Source organism: Hippoglossus stenolepis, chromosome 5 (assembly GCF_022539355.2).
Source record: "Hippoglossus stenolepis isolate QCI-W04-F060 chromosome 5, HSTE1.2, whole genome shotgun sequence".
Lineage (NCBI taxonomy): Eukaryota > Metazoa > Chordata > Actinopteri > Pleuronectiformes > Pleuronectidae > Hippoglossus > Hippoglossus stenolepis.
This window is the reverse complement of record NC_061487.1, coordinates 8,853,567-8,870,478: the sequence shown is the minus strand read 5'-3', so window position 1 is coordinate 8,870,478 and position 16,912 is coordinate 8,853,567. Positions and strand designations below refer to the sequence as shown.

At 40.0% G+C, this 16,912-nt stretch overlaps 1 protein-coding gene across 10 annotated transcripts in view; it reads right to left on the bottom strand.

Moving 5' to 3' along the window:
• plekha7a (pleckstrin homology domain containing, family A member 7a) overlaps positions 1-16,912 on the bottom strand; it is a 125,384-nt gene that overhangs the window by 57,409 nt on the left and 51,063 nt on the right. For 9 of the 10 annotated variants that reach the window (XM_035156316.2, XM_035156313.2, XM_035156314.2 and 6 more), the window contains one exon: positions 4,446-4,529. In XM_035156316.2, the coding sequence (XP_035012207.2) occupies positions 4,446-4,529 (84 nt within the window). Of the gene's footprint in view, positions 1-4,445; positions 4,530-16,465; positions 16,526-16,912 lie in introns of those variants that run through there. The other variant, XM_035156321.2, reaches the window with a different exon arrangement.

The following is a 16,912-nucleotide window of genomic DNA, read 5'->3' as shown; positions in this document are numbered from 1 at the left end:
GTAAGTGCCAGACAAGGGAGGCTGGCAGATGCTTTTCCTGCCAACATCCCTACAGAGACTGTCAATGCTAAAAATAATGAAAATGAAATATGAAAATGAAATAAATTAAATAATTTGAATTAATTCTTAAATATTAAAATAATATAACAGGAACACAGCAAGACGTAGGTGCCAAAAAAGACAGTGACAAAGGAGTGACAATAAGGTAAAGGAGGGAGAAATGAAAGGATAAAGGATAAAAGATAAAAGAGAGGCATGGAAGGAAAGAAGGAATGAAACCGAGAGAGAAAACAGGACAGATGATATGAAGAATGATGAAAGCAGGAAAAGCAAAATGGCAGAGAGAGTGATCGTGCAGGGCGGATGGAAATAGAGACGACAGGAAATGGAAAATACTGAGATGACAGAAAGTTAGAAATTAAAAGGGAAAATAGGTTACTAGAAATGGAGCCTGATAATGAAACACTATATTTGAATGTCTCTTTATTATATTAACAGCTACAAGAGCTCTATTAATTGCTCTTCACGGATTTAGTGACTGAATGTGGCTCAGATTTGTTCAGGAAGAATTAAACCATGTACCTGCAAAAAAACTTTAAAATGAAAATATGCAGTGGCAGACTGAGAAGTCTACACCAGAGAGGAAGAGATGCATGATGCAGTTAGGAATAAGATTAATGTGTTCACTCCAAAAAATATTAAACAGAAACGTATTGTAAGGCTTGGGCACATTCAATAAATATGGAACATCAAGGTATTGTGATTTGGTCTAGACATACACCAAGTTATCTTACTTACTTACTTATTGTGAGGTGGACCAAGGCAGTGGAGGGAGAGAAGTCAAGTGCATCTGAGAGCAGTGACTGACAGAGGGGAGGCAGACTAGTGTGTGACAGAAGTCCATCCTCTGGGTTAAAATAGCAATAATGAGTAAATGAGTGAATAACACTGTAATTTACCATCCTGTTGTTATAGTTATATATGACAGCAGTAGTTGACGGAGCAGCACAATATGTGAGAGCAGTTCTGCTGCCATGACATATGGGAGCAGTGAGAGCACAGGAAATTGTCTCGGGTCTTGAGGACCTGTAGCACTTATTTACTGAGGAACAGCCTGAACTGCACAAATATTTCACAGCTAGTTCACAGCAACAGTGATAACTAACCCTGCTCCTGTCACCATTCTCACAGTCGCACACCCTCTCCCTCTCTGCACCCCTTGTGTGTGTGTGACCATATGCTGTCTCAAACCTCTTAATCGAATATAAAGCTGTCCATGTGTATAATAATGCATGCAAGACACCTGATTTCAGAACGGTGGAAGCAGAGTCAGCTGTTTGACAAGCACACTAGTTACAGCTAGTCATCCATCAGAGATTTAAAGGTTTATCTACAATGCACAAGTGCAAAAGTCAAAAATGGCTGCTAGAAAGTTAATTATTAAACTTTGGCAGGACAGATTAGAATATCACTGGCCAACACAGATGTCAGTATAAAATTGTCTACCGTGGTGTTATGGAGTAAAGTGATGGAGAGAGGATTCAAATATTTTTCACAGTGGAACAGTTTTTAGCCATAGCAGCTATTATACTAACGTCTAAGTCTCCTAACACACTTCATAATGAGCTTTCTAGTTTTAATCTTCCACACAACTTCCTCCTTTACACCCATCAAAATTATATGGCAGCTAAAGTTCATCTAACAATAAAATCTAAAACTATGATAATAAGCTGCTTGCACAGATGACCTATGGGACAGTCCCCATAAACACTGTGGACTCTGGCTTTGACCCATCTAGTGCAAATGTGCCAGTGCTCAAATATTTCAAAGAACCATGTGACTGCTACAAAGGGATTTTTTCACCATTGATCGAGGAAGAGGAACTGGAGAATATAAAGCTGCAGTCTGGTTCTCGACAGTGGATAAAAGCAATAAAAGAAATAATTGAAAACAAGGCATCAATGTCAAACATACTATATACCATATATATAGTTATATTCCACCCAAACTACTTAACAGAAAAGTTCTCAGAGATGCAGCCCGAGACACGTACCTTCTGAACAAACCAAGCCCTTTTGTAAAATGTAACAAAAGGCTCTCAAAGTAAAACAACACTTTGCCTGAGGGTTTTTTTCTTGTTTTTGGATGGTATTATATTCAAACTACAGGATGCATTTATTTTAATTCCCCCATCTCATTGACTTATATCACAGTCTGGGCGAGCGGGAGAAAAGAGTGTCCTGTCACTAGTAACTGACACCTTCGAGAGTCTCTTTACTGTGGTGAAAGTCAGGTGTCAGGTTTAGTCACTGGCAGGAAATCTTTGCACAAACAAAGCCCTTGGAGTGCAATACAAACTGTCAGCTAAAGAGGCGAGAGTAAGCACTCTGACTTGTTTATTCCACAGAGACCTGCTTAACCAGGTCTCTTAAAGTGGTAGAGCACCGCACGCTGGGAAATGGAAATAAACATCAGTGTGCTGATTGGTCATATCTGTAATTACAGATGATAACACCTCTCAACAACATTAGGGAACTAACAAACAAATGTGGACAATTACTAAGTGCAACTTTAAAATATTTGATTTATCCAAAGCACTCAAGGAGACAGTTTGACATTTTGGGAAATACCCTTGTGTACTTTCTTGTCTGTAGATCAATCTACCTACTAGACGAGTGCTCTGTAGCAATCAGTGGGGGGTGAGTGTGCCTTCAGTCTGTGGACCGAGTCTAAACTACAGCAGTGATCTGCAACTGGGTCAAACTGCCCACATCACCGCCAGATTATTTTGACAACTTTTTTTTCACCATATTGGACTGACACAGACATTCCCGGTTGGTACGATCACTTCCTCAATAGCAATTTGTCTTCAAAGTCAAAACAACTTGTTGCTGCAATGCTTTATATCGAGTTGAATTACAGAGCTATTATTTTTGAAAAGCTGTGAACAAGATTGTGTCGACTAACAGGCTTTTGAAATAGCCGACATGCAATATCTACAACCAGATAAATCATTCAAACTTATCTAAAAGCCACACACAAGAACAGTAATAAAGCGTATTCAGTTTCATTTTATGAAAAACATTGACTTTAAAATCTTCACTGAAGGTAAACCAGGTAGGATGAACACAAAGTTTTCGAACTTCACTCTAACACTATAAACTGTTAATAAAAAGCTCTGCAGACAACGACCAGCAGACAAACTAAAATAATATTGTAGAATTGTTTGACTCACCAATGACAAGGAATAATTCTGAAGTAGGCTCCAGAGTAGAATCGCTAGTAGTAGTAGTTTTTTTCTGTGTAATAGCAAAACACAAAGAAAGAAAAACCAGGACATGGCAACATATTGAGTCGTGTGGACAGAAAACATGGAGCCCAGGCTGGTCGAGCTGTTGCAACAGCATGCCTGTCTGTTCAATACATCCTCCTCCCATCACAATGATGTCCCCTCTATTTCTTAGTTTCAGCACACAGAATGGCACATATGGCCAAGTAGCTTCTTCCTTGTAAGCATTGTCAAGGCAAACAAACTTCAACTTTCTCTTTTAAAAATAACCAGCCCGGTCCGGAGGGGCCAACAGTAACGTACAGTGACACTAGTCAGGTTGTGGCTTGACGTTCGGACTGTACAGTGTGAGCACATAAATCATCCTGGCATTCCAGTACAGATGACATACTTGTACAGCGTCTGTTGGAATTCAACAGTAGCATTTCTAAAATGACAGTGTTTGCCCAGCTTAACTCTCGACAAGAGAGCCGACAAGAAAAACAGATGTAACTAAAAGTAACCCAGGTTTAGCTGCACTTTCCAACTGTGATGTTCTAAACAGGAAGAGAGAGAAACACTTTACGGACTCCTGCTAAAGCATCCCCAGACAGTGAGAGCAGCACTGCTTGTCCTTGACGATTCCACCAACATCTTCTCTTTTCACTTCTGATTCAGAAGCGGTGCTGGTGAATTGAACTGCCCACATCTTGACTTAACTCAAGACTTTTCAAAGACCCTACTATCAAACCACTCAGTAAAAAAGAGTATTTAGTAAAAAAATATGCAAGTGATAACTTTAAGGTATAGATAAGATTTTTTTAAGTCACTGTAAAATAGAACGTCAGGCGTCCGCAGTAAATCACACTATAACAAACCATGAGTCACTAAAGGAGCAGTGGATTTCTCTTCTTCACATGCTTCAGATGCTCCTCATTTCCAGTATCATTTCATCATGTCAGAGGAGGGGATAAACTACATAGCTCACATTGGAGCATTCACATCAAAAATGAAAATAGAAACAATATTTTAGCCAATTTCATTGTCGATATATCTCAAAGCAGCTGGAGAATGTCAATGTGGCCCAGAGCATCTGACACCAAATCAATTTTTTATTTCAACAGCAGAGAGTTTTTCGAATAGATGGGGCAGCAGAGAAGTAAACTCAATCACTCACTGTTCCTGCAGGATGAAATCCATGTTCTCTGGAGAAATCTGTCCGGTCACAGGATGGCGAAACGCCGTGGTCCTCTGGTTATGACTGAAGTGACACAGGGAGGAGAGAAAGGAGACAAAATTAGCAACTGAGGTTGCACTGTTAACACTGTGTAGGCATCACCCTGGATTTTCAACCCCTGATCCGTTCACATGTACTGCCCACACAAGCCGATCATTCCCCAGAGGAGTAGCAGGTTTAGAAGCTCTGTCCCACCTCCCCACCCTGATGGGCCTTCGTCCCTGACTTTCCCCAGCCCTGTGTAGAATGTGAGGGGTGACTACAGGACCCCCCGCCCCGCCCCACCCTTCCTGTTCAGCCTGTGTGGGGCAAACTGTTTGGCTCAGCACAAAATGCTGGACAGTGGAAGCCTGGGCCTCCATCAGTTATAGACCCAGTAAGTCAGTCTAAGCCTCGAGCAGAGTGAAAAAAGCATTGGGCTGGGTAAACAACACAGGGTGGCATGGGGGTCTGTGTGTGTGTGTGTCTGTGTGTGTGTGTGTGTGTGTGTGTGTATGCATTTGTTTGTTTGTTTGTGTGTGTGTGGGGGAGCTGTCAATGACTGTTGACAATGATGGGGACATGTTAATGGAATGTTGTTCGTATTTAATAAACAGACACCATCTCCTACGAAATGAGTGACATGCTTCCTTTACTAATAACATGCAGTGATGAGGACCATCCTGCACACTCAGCAAACACACCTGTTGAGTGGAAAGGTTGCGATTCCTTTCCCCGTCTCTGACAACAATCGATAAGTAGCAGCACCGTTTTCCATTCACTAGCAGATCACATTACTCACGCTGGACCGATTCCTGGTTGATGTAGCAGAAGATCAAATCCCACAGGACTACAAGTTTTCCCAAGAGACCCAGTGACACGGCAGCAGCAGGCTCCACAACAGGGACTCACAACGTCATTATTAGCTCACAGCACGAGACCTACACACAACTTGTCACATCAAACTGATCATATCAATGGGTGCCTGTGGCTTAGGAGATAGAGCATGTTTTCCCACTAAACAGACAGTCGGTGGCTCATGCCGAAATGTCCATGGGCAAGACACTGAACCCCAAGTTGCCCCTGAAGGCTGTGTCGGCAGTGTATGAGTGATGCATGATAGAGATATAGGAAGTGCAGCATATAGATGCAGTGTATGAATGGGTAAATGGCAAAACTGTGCTTCAAAGCACTTTATGGCCATTTAGACTAGAAAAGTGCTTTATAAATATAGACCAATTATAGTTAATGCACTGCATGTAGACACCTTCCTGTTAGTTCATACAAAAGACTGTTATACTGCTCCCTCCTGTCAGTTGAGTTACGACAACTAATGGCAGCATCACTAACAGGAAACATGACCATCAGCTGTTTTACTTTCTTGATGAGTGTTTTTGCCTTAATTTTGGCTTCACTGCTCCCTTTTGTTTCTCTCCTAAATCTGGAATTTGGAGCTAAAGGGATAATTCACAGAAAAATGAATATTCACCCATTGTCTACTCACCACTATGCGGATGGAGGGGTGGGTGAATTTTCATTTTTAGGTAAGCTATCCCTTTAAGTCGCTGACAGAACAGCACAGGTAAAATTGATGCAGATGTGACAGGCATATACTTGTCAGTCAAGTAAGAAAAGCATACTACTCGTTAGGTCCCTTAAATGTGTTGCTACTTGCTACAATATGCATTTTAAAAAGCATGTTGGGGAGTTCGAACTGAGATCTTCATGTGCAAAGTTTTCTTTGAAACAGAATTAAGATGCAAGAGACGCAGCAACAGCTAAACATTTCTTAGAAACTTCATTATCACAAATTGATAAATGAAAAATTTATTCAGTGAGTATATTTATATATATATATTAACATTTCCTTCACTGTGTTTTGCAGAAGTTTGGCAATTTCTTTGGAGGCTGACTACACAATGTCAGCATCCTCAGGTGCTGCAGGCTCTGTGTCCTTTTCAACAAAAAAATAACCAGTAACGTAAAGTATTCATAGGTTTCATATAAGCCCAAGCTCATATACAACAGCCAGGCATGAAAATGCTCTGCAGAGTGAAATTAAAAAAAGGGTGTTAAAGAGCATACAAAACCTTTACGCTCTTTAGAAGAGCAGCAATGTGGTAGAGATTGTGTTAGTCATGGTGCCAGAGGAGTGTGTGTTACTGGACACCAGCACCTCATGCTCTAGATAGTGGTGTCCCTCAGGGGGATACGCTCAATATTTCAACAGGAAAGTTGGAGGGGCCTGATGAATTAATAACTGTCTGAACAGGACGTGTTCATAATGAATCAGTCGTAGCACAAAGAAATAAACAGATCGTCCCTACAAGCCTCTGAGCTGCAAGTTACACAGCCCCGATAAATTCAACAGCAAATGTTCATTGGCAGCCTTGTGTCAGTGCCGTTTATTGATAAACATGCCGCTGATGTCATTTCTGTTGCATCATGGTTAATAGTCTGCATTAAAAAAGTACAAAATATCCCTAGCAACGGTGTATACAAGAATATGGCCCTAGTATATATAGTAGATACGATTTTAGTTATTTCCTATCTTTCTCTTTAAGTGTATTTATAGCTGTATATGTTTGTTTTGTTCCTTTCAAAGTTGTCTTTTTATTTAGTGTCAGTGAGGAGGACACTCTGGCTAACCCGCACAGACTCTGTGCAAAATAGCAGCATTCATTTACAAGCTGTGGCAGTTTTCACAGTGGAAATTCTCATCAATGGCATTAACTGCTTATTTTGCTCATATGTCTTCTATCATTAAAAAATATGGACATTTTAAAAAGGTCAAAACTTGAATTTCATTGGAGGGGAACTTTAAAAAGGGATGAATATGTATGGAAGTGATCTTTGTAAATGGATTACATTAAATATTGGAATTACATTGGCAGTAAATTGAAATGGGAACTATAATTTATAAGTTGGAATTTATGGAACAGGATCAAGCCTTTTAAAATATCATTGCTTTAATGGTTTATTATCTTAATGTGAATGTGTTCCACTAAAAGCAGTGTTCTTCAGCGAGGTATTGTTTTCACACTGCGCTAGAGGACAGAGATACATTTCCAAGTGTGAATGTGTGAAACACGACAAGCCCACACACCTTGGTCTCAAGAAATATTGAAGAAAATTGTGTAATGAAAAGACAATAAATCGTCATATGATACAGAGTTAACTTTGCAGTGATGACAGCCACTAAGATGAAAGCAGAACAGTGATCTAATGAAAAGTAAGGCGGTATGTTAACTCTGATCTTTTTGCCAGACTGTTAAATGGTAAAGAGGTATTTATGACAAAGGACACAGTCACCTTAAATCCTCTCTCTCTAACTCACATTAAATTCAGTTATTGATCGCGGGCCTTAAAACCAAGGCTTGTTTATGTCAGAGCTGATATGTGTGGCACTTCTCCCTGGCCACTGATGAATCCGTCTCACAGAATATGAATGGGAACAGCGGGTCGGTGTCAGTTTATCAGTGGCTCTGATTTCATCCTGCAGCAAGGTTCAAAATAGTACAAGATAAAATAGACGTGATAGTGTGTCATTTCAGAAGAGCAAAGGCAACAATGACCTGAGCTTTAAGGGAAAAATTATAGAAGAAGCGCTAAAAGCTTTATGTACTCTTAATGATGATCCTTTAACACACGCTGTAAAAGACCTGTTCACAATGTGCCTTACATCGCTGCATTCATTTGCCGTGTGGGGTACATAGTTCCCACTTCACAGAGATGTGTCCAGTGTTGGCTCAGTAGAGCTGGATATTATTAAAATTAGCGGTGTCTAAAGAATAAATAGTGAATGTCACGTTTTTTGCTTCTACATGAAGTGACCATTTCCTTTTCATCTTCATACAACAGGAAATTCATTAAAGAACTGATACCAAGATTTATAGCACTATCAGAAGACTACAAAGCAATCCAGACTCAAGACATTTATGATAAGTTACAGACGTTGTCTTTACCAATCTCATTGCTATTCTGAGGGAATTGGTTAAAACCGAGGTAGAATTAATGAGGCTGATAAAATGAAAAAGGGATTGGGTGCCTGTTAGCTCATCTTGTAGAGCAGGAGCCCCATATATACAGAGGCAGGTTCAGTTCCTGGCTGTAGTATTGGTCATTAACCCAGACTCCTCCATGTTAGTAGATGGAAAATGGGACAAACTAAAATCTCAAAATACACAAAATATACAAATAAAATATTCCCAACTATGTTTTTTCTGACATCGTAGGTATTTATTATCAATTATGTTTAAAATGTTCATGTTTCTGATTAAGTTGGTTTTAATTAGTTATTTGATGCTATAAAATTGGTGTGAAACATTATGATTGACAAGTGAGAGTGACTCGCGATTTGAAAAGCGCTTGTATACGCGGGACATCAATACCACGGCTGCATTCCATGATCACTACTGTGCTGACTCCAAATGGCGTCACCAGCACAAGATGGCAGCACCAATATCCAGGATATTTCGGCTCAATTTTTTTTTTACAAGGAGAGGAAGTGGAAACTATTCACATAAATGTTGCTACAGTAGACAATATGAATCTTATAACTCTGCAAACTAATAGACAGATTGTCCCTTTCATAAATAAACTGCATAGCTGTTCTATGAACCTTGTCTCATCCACAGTTGTCTGACAAAAGTTATTGTTGTTATTCATACCAAGAAATCCAAGGTGAGCATGTAGGACGTATTATATGGTAATACCTGCAGTGCTATTATGGTACAATATCTCATATCAGACAGAAAAAACCTTTCTATGAACTCATTGTACACAAACAAAAACTTTTAAAAGGTAGTTTGAAGGCTTTGTAGCCAAGGCCCATGCTCAATATCTATTATATCTCCCATTATTTTACTGTGCACATAAAGCCTAAAAGAACACACCACAACTGTAATAATGTGTTTGACTCATCCAAACATCTCTGTTGTGCCACAAACTTCCATCTCCAGGGACAACCAAGGCATTAGTCTACCTCTCCCTGCTGGCTCTCCAGCTATGAGTGCCTTACATAACAACCATATCATTAAAAGAGCTGCCTCTCAAAAAAGCCCAACACCCGCTGATTAAAATAGCCTCCTTGATGCTGACACTCTGCATGCAGCTTTCCAAGGCGTGGTGTTTACCTGCAGGGTGGAGGGAGTTATGACAGGTCCACAATATGGACTGAGTCAGAGGTCAGCAATCATGACAATAGAAAAGAGTGATACATATACAAAAAAGGCCGAAATTGAATTGAACAAATGTGGTAATGTTATAATTCTTAGGTTTTTTATGTGAGCAATTAGGTGCAGCTTGATGGAATTTTAGTGTATTTGTTGGGCCTTGGCAGAGGGATGTATCAATGGATGTATCAATAACAAGCCGTCAAAGTATTTATACACAGTAGTTACCACTCCCTCTCTGTCTACATAGTCCACTCATTGATCCGGGCTCCGCCTTCAGGGCTATATTAAGTTACTTCTGATGCTGCACACATAACATAGGGTGGCTTTTATTGCGAAGGAGTCAAAACAAGCCAATGTATTTGTCACAAAGTTCACACTGACAACAGTTAACTCTAAAAAAAAATGTCGAAAAAACCGCATTGTAGTTTTTTGGGGTAATTCTTCTCAGTGGAAAATAAATATAATATCTCAGCATGAAATCAGATCTCTATTGCTCCTGCCATCATAGCAAGAGGTCAATTATTGACTGAGTTCTTGATTCAAATAACGTTTGCTGTGTTTGGCCGAGCCATAAACAAAGTCACCAGTTTTTCTGTTGGGTTTCTGTCAGAGGAGAGGCTTGTTATATTAAACTCCACTTGTTTGGTGCAACCAGTAAACACTGGCTGCATGCTGGTTAACTCTCAAATTGGGATTCTGTTATTTTCCCTTCAGTATTGATTCAAACACAATGGAATTTAGAAGCTTTGGTAACAGACAACGAGCTGATTCCTCTCTTTCACGCTAAGTCTTAGTTTGGATCTTTGACTCAGATAAATTCAGCTTGGTCTGCTTCAGCATGGTCTCTCGCATGAAACCGTCAACAGAAGGTTCACTACAACAAGCTAATTCAGACGTCATGCATAGTGTATTGATTTGTGATTCTGACATCAATTGTAACACAACACTGTCGACGTTGCCCATTAATTACCCAGACCATGGTGGGCCGCCACAGTCTAATTCGTCCTGCCACAGAGACAAATACTGCCGCTCAAGTGGACCAGAGAACCGTCAAAAATTTCACAACATTTTAGCTGACCTTGGCAGGCAGGCAAAAGTCATCATACCACTGGTAGTGTCTTTGTAGCTGTAACTGCAGGGGGCATGTGAGAGCATGCTGTATGTCTGTGCGAGGATGAGGCTCACTGTTCAATCGCAACAATCAACCACCACAGAGCCCTCCAGCTACCGCCACAGATTCAATCTAATTGTGTGGAAAACACTGCATGCCATGTTATTCTTGACCAAACACAGAAACCCAAACAAGCTGTCCAGACAGAATGGCTCATTACTTTGTCATCTGAGAGAAAGCAAAGATGTAAAAAACACTCTCCCTTTCGTGCCAGTTTAATGCTTCAATTTTGTAATGATTTTAATCTCGCCCCACCCCAGTTCCCCTGCAGCTGGGGTGGGGCGAAATGCAAAAACATTATTATCACGATAATTTTATTCATATCAGTCGATATCGATATATATTGCGATATAAATGAAATCCGCACCACTGCACTGAGGCGCATTAATCTTCGCAGTGACTCGGCTCCTCTGCTGTTTTCTAATCACTCACACTTAGAACTGATCTTTATAAAAACCTGCTGAATTCATATTTATGTTCCTGGATAAACGGGGCGTTGCTTCTTCTGCAATAATGAAGTTAAAACATTGTGCTGCGTCATAATCCGGCCAATCATTGGTTGTTCGTGTTGTCGGTCAAAACATGGATGGAATGAGTTCTATCGATGTTGTATCGACCATGTCTTTAATTTCTATCCAGGAAAAGTTTTATCGGATAATTATCTTAATCGTTTTATCGCCCAGCCCCACCTGTAGCTGAAGCTGACTTTGTTTCTCACTTAACCAAATTAAAAGAACCTTTCCTCTTACAAGACAGTCCTGACCACTGGGCTGCAGTCAGCTGTACGCCTCGAGCTTCTGCGCTTGACTTGTCGATGTCCGCATGACATTTGTGAAGGACGGGTGCTAAACCTCCAGGGTTACATAAACATGGGACTGCCCATGGCAGCACATGCACAACACAACCCACCTCTCATGTAAACACACATGATCACACATACCACACATGGTCTCTTTCTCTCTGGCTTATAAGGCACACTGCACCTGCTGTGTCATATGACTTGGGTGTCACTCTGTTTCTCCAGGAACTACGTTTACTTGACTCCTGCTTGGCCCTGCAGCCATAGTAACACATACTAGTAGTGCAATGATTCACTAATCACTCCACAGACTCAAAAATAATCACCAACAGATTTGATAATTTATAAAAACTTACCAAAAAAAATGGTTTTATATTTTCTAAATGAGAATGTATATCATTATAAATAAGTGGCTTTGGCTTCAGCAGATTGAAGATATTGCCTTGGGTTCTGAGGTACTGTGATATATTTTCACCAGAAGGACATATAATAATATACTTAAATTAAAATATTATACTTAAAGAAAAAGAAAAATGAATCAATCAAAAATAACCATTAGTCGCAATGTGGTTTGTTTGTTTTTCTTCCTCTGCCAAAAAGAGTTGGCTTATCTTGATGATCACTTTCCCTTCAGTGCTGAAACTGTGCCAGTGATTTTATAGTCAGATATCAAACTGTCAGGTTTTTCTTTTTGATTGATGTCTGTTGCTAGTTCACATCAGAATTAGTGATTGGCTGATATCACCTCTGTAACTGCCAGTCAATAACCCTAATACAACAGTGTGGTTCTTAGCAAGGCAATACAGCAGTGTAACTTTTTTTTTTTTTTAAGGGTGCTACTAATTGTATTAATTGTATGCCTAATTTAAAATTAAATGTATGCTTAGACTGAGTTTTCATAAGCATCTCAAACAAAAAATGGCCGGGTCCAAAATCCCTCACTACCACTCACTCAGTATTCTCTACGCCTCAGCATCTGACAGTGTTTGACTTTGTTTGACATTTCTGCCCCTGTCAATGTCCACATGACATTTATTAAGGGGCAGGCGCTAAACTTCCAGCGTTACATAAACATGGGACAGCCCATGGCAGCACACGACCCACCTCTCATGTAAACACACATGATCACACACACCACACATGGTCTGTCTCATATTACATTTACAATCCTGCGTTTTATATGAGGATGTCAGTTCTGTGTATGAGAATCTATTCATACAACAGCACCTTTAAAACTTCCACTTTCACAATGAAACTACAGTCTCTTCAGCAAGTGCACGCAAAACAATCCCAGAATGCAATGTCAGGTATTTTATTAGTTATGAAAATCTAAACTGTCAGTGGCAAGAGATAATGATGAGTAAGTGTACCAATCTTTTCTACACAAGCACACACTAACATTTCTGATGCAGATTTATTTTGCAAGTATACAAATGTTGATTTGCATTTTCACTAAACACAAATAACTCGTTAACATCACTTCACCAGCTCAAAATCTTACTGATCTTTATTTGAGTGCTAATAATATGCATATACTATCTATGGGCCTTAGAGGTGCCAATCAGAGCAGTAGTGAACTCAGAATTTGTCACAACTGATGACAAAACACAACACTACAGTTGTTGTATTAAACCAAAGCTACAGCATTTTAGAGTGTATGAAAATGCAGGAGGAATGAAATTAGTTACAGTTACAGTACTTTATGATATTTAATCAGTATCATTGATTTTGTTCTCAGCCTCACTAAAGGGCACCTGTCGGATCAGCCGGAGTCATGCAGCATTTCCTTCCTCCTTTGTAAACAGCTTTGACTGTTTCAGTATTACTTCCAATAACACAGGTGCTTTCCTGCTCAGCCTTAGAAACTGAAGCTGCACGGCTGTATATCGTGAGACCATAAGATAATCTGTGATCCTGCAAAATCAACTATAAAAGGAGCAGAGAGACAAAGTGTGCAGCATTATCTAAAGTACTAGGTAACATTGATACAGTGGATGTTTCCCCTTTCTTTTCAATAAGCTTTTGCTGCACATAGATAATAATAGTCTGTTTAACATAATTATGAAGGGTCTGCAAATTTTGTCAGACTTGCATGAATACAACATGAAAGCCGGTGAAAACACTTGATACTGATAAGCACTCATTAGACTGAGCTATTGTAACTTCAAGTTCAAAAGCAAGTTAAGTTCTTGCAATAAATAAATCCAGCTGAATACATTATGTGAGACATGGTGAGGCTGATTGAAGCTGCCAGCCTCATCTCAGATGTGTGTCCTCTTAGTTTGTGTCCATGTATCATCTAATAACTTTGCCAAGCCTGAAAGTTAAAATAGTTAAAATAATACCCATTTCCTTATATTGACGATAGTGATATCACCAATATCACCATCACCGGCAAACCACACCCTCATCTGACTGTGACTGACGGCTTTGACTCTCACCGCCAATAAATAGCAGGAATTTGTCTTTGTATGATTTGATGCTGCTCACATTGCCTGTGTTTTAACAGATGTGTAGCAGACAGAGTGATTCTAAATGATTTGGTGAGTGGGTGTTCTCTCAGTCAAAGGTCACATCTATTTAAAGGGCTTTTCCACGTGAAATGTGTTTGAAGTTCAGCGAGGGAGGGTGGGTAGGAGGGCTGCCAGTGCAGTATGGGGGGGGCACACAGCAAGGTCATTACCATTCAGAGCACACTGCACATGTTTAACAATGTACTGTATGTGCTCGCCTGTGTGTATGAGGGAGAGGGAGAGAGAGAGGGAGAGGGGGAGAGGGAGAGAGAGAGAGAGAGAGAGAGAGAGAGAGAGAGAGAGAGAGAGAGAGAGAGAGAGAGAGAGACCTAGTATAATACGTATTTTATTCTGGATGAACAAACATCACAGCTGTGATATCTCATTTGCAATCTTCAAAGGCAAAAGTTAAGTTACTTTTCATAACCAAGAACATGGAAGATGTGGCTCAAACCAAAGCTGAAAAAAACAAAACATACTAAAGCCCCATTACTCATCTCTTCCTGACTAACGGTACAATCACTGTATCGAACTCCACATTTTGTCTCTCTTCACACTGGACCGTCTCTGATGTGCTCAGAGAGCATACACTATTTGCTCTGTGTAAAAGAACGTAATTGAAAATCTATGGGAGAGCTCACAGACCATCACCCCTCCTTGCACCAACGTGAAACACACACAGCAATGTGCGCGTGCGCGCGCGCACACACACACACAGCAAAAAATTAGATGACACTAGTTCGCGGCCTAATGTTTAAATAAACATCACCTAATTGAGTTGCACAAGGCCACAGCTACAAATTGGTTCCTGATTTGGCCTCAGCACAGAAGTAGATTAAAACATTATCAGTGTTGATTTTGGGCAGCCTGCAGAGTGGGCCACTGGCAAAGAAGCTCCCATTATTTTTTGTCAGCCACTCAAATGAGAAAGAGCTCGTTGATGATGTAATCAGCCTCCGGCCTTCAACAAATGCATTAACGTTAAGCCAGAAACATTACTTAAAAAGAACAAGATTCCTAAAATATCTAAGTTCCGAAAACTTCAATTTAAAAAATCGACTTATTAACAAAAACACTGAATCAATAGAAATTTGATACTTAAATACCATTTAAGTCATATATCAAGTTACACTACCAAACATTTGCTGGTTACATCTACACAATCTGACACTAGTTTTACTTGTTTAAGTCACTCTTAAACCTCATTATATAAACACATATATAAGTCATTTTGAACAACATTCATTACTATTGATATTTAACTGACTAAAAGATGTACTATGTACTTAGGCCAAGAAGTAACTGTAATGATATTAATATTTGTATGCAGGCTTATTCACTGCAAAATAAAACTTTTAACAAAAAAAACAAAGAAAAAGGTCACTGACTTCTAGGTCAATATCTACAGATACTAGAAAGTTGTATAAGCAGTAGTGCACTGGCCCATGTAAACTAGTTAACAATTAATAGTCGAAGACATTTACAATTCGGTTAAAAATTTTAGATTGCTCAAGCAAAACACCTCTCAGACAAAATCTAGTTATTTAAGTTAAAGTGTCCATATTGAGTTTTGTTATAGTGTCATAGCTGTTTATGTTGCAGAGGCCAAAGTTTGCATTCTTCTCTCCCACAGTAATCTCTACTTCTGAAGAGCCTGAAATGTCTCGTTTGCCTTCCTGGATTGTTTTTCATATAATGTCTGTGTGACCGACAGGCTAGTTTGGCTTAGGATTGGTACAGCAAAACCAAAGCCATTGTTACTGTGGCTACAGCGGGCGTTTACAGCTGATCAGGAAGCCTCTCGGGAAGGGGCATGTCACACACTAAGCAGTTGACTAATAAAAGCAGACTGGAGTTTTTGGGAGCCGTGCCAAAGGCAAAAACAGGGAGGGGGGGGGAGCATGGCTGCAGCAGTGTATGATATAGGATAAATTATGTATTTTAATATATTCAAGTAGACCCCCAAATAAAATTATGAACCTGTAAATGACGAAAGAAGGAAAGCTTTAAAAATTAGACTCATATTTCTCCAGTTTCATGCATTTTTTATGCGTATATATTTTTTTTTACATCTATAAAAGAAGTTAACATGTTGGTTACTCTTGAATTTTCTCTTGAAGCTCTCACTGATATGAGAGCTCACATTAGCAGAGCTACTACTATGGAGCACAACATCTGAGAGACACTGGCTCGAGAGACAGTGCAGCCGGGCCAGCAGCTCAGTGCTGCTATAAAAAGAAGCAGGAAGCTTCCTCAGAAGAATGAAAAGCTGGAAACAGAAAAGCACAGACCCTTTCCCTGTTTCATTTGTTGATATTTACCTGTGTCCACATGGTCACTGCTGTGGCTTCATTACTTCTGTTCCTCTCCATGCATGTGAATGTGGGCAAGTGCTACATACACTGTACTCTGTGTGTGTTTGTGTGTGTGTGTGTGTGTATAATAGGCTGGCTTGGTCCTATAACTGGCCAGGGGGTAAAGAGATGGAATACAATCTGACCACTACAAATGCACACACGTTCACAGACTGCATGCACGCACACGCACACACACACACACACACACACACACACACTCAGTCACACTGCTGAATTCCTGGCAGGCTGCTGCTGCCAGTCAGTTCCTTCCTTGGCCCAGTGAACATTAGGCAGTGACACATTTGGTTCAGTTCCACCATCACTCGTTCAGGTTTCACAGCCATCAAATACCACGTCTACCACCCCACCCACACATCACAAATACAAACAGCCGGTCATTTGGTTTTCTCA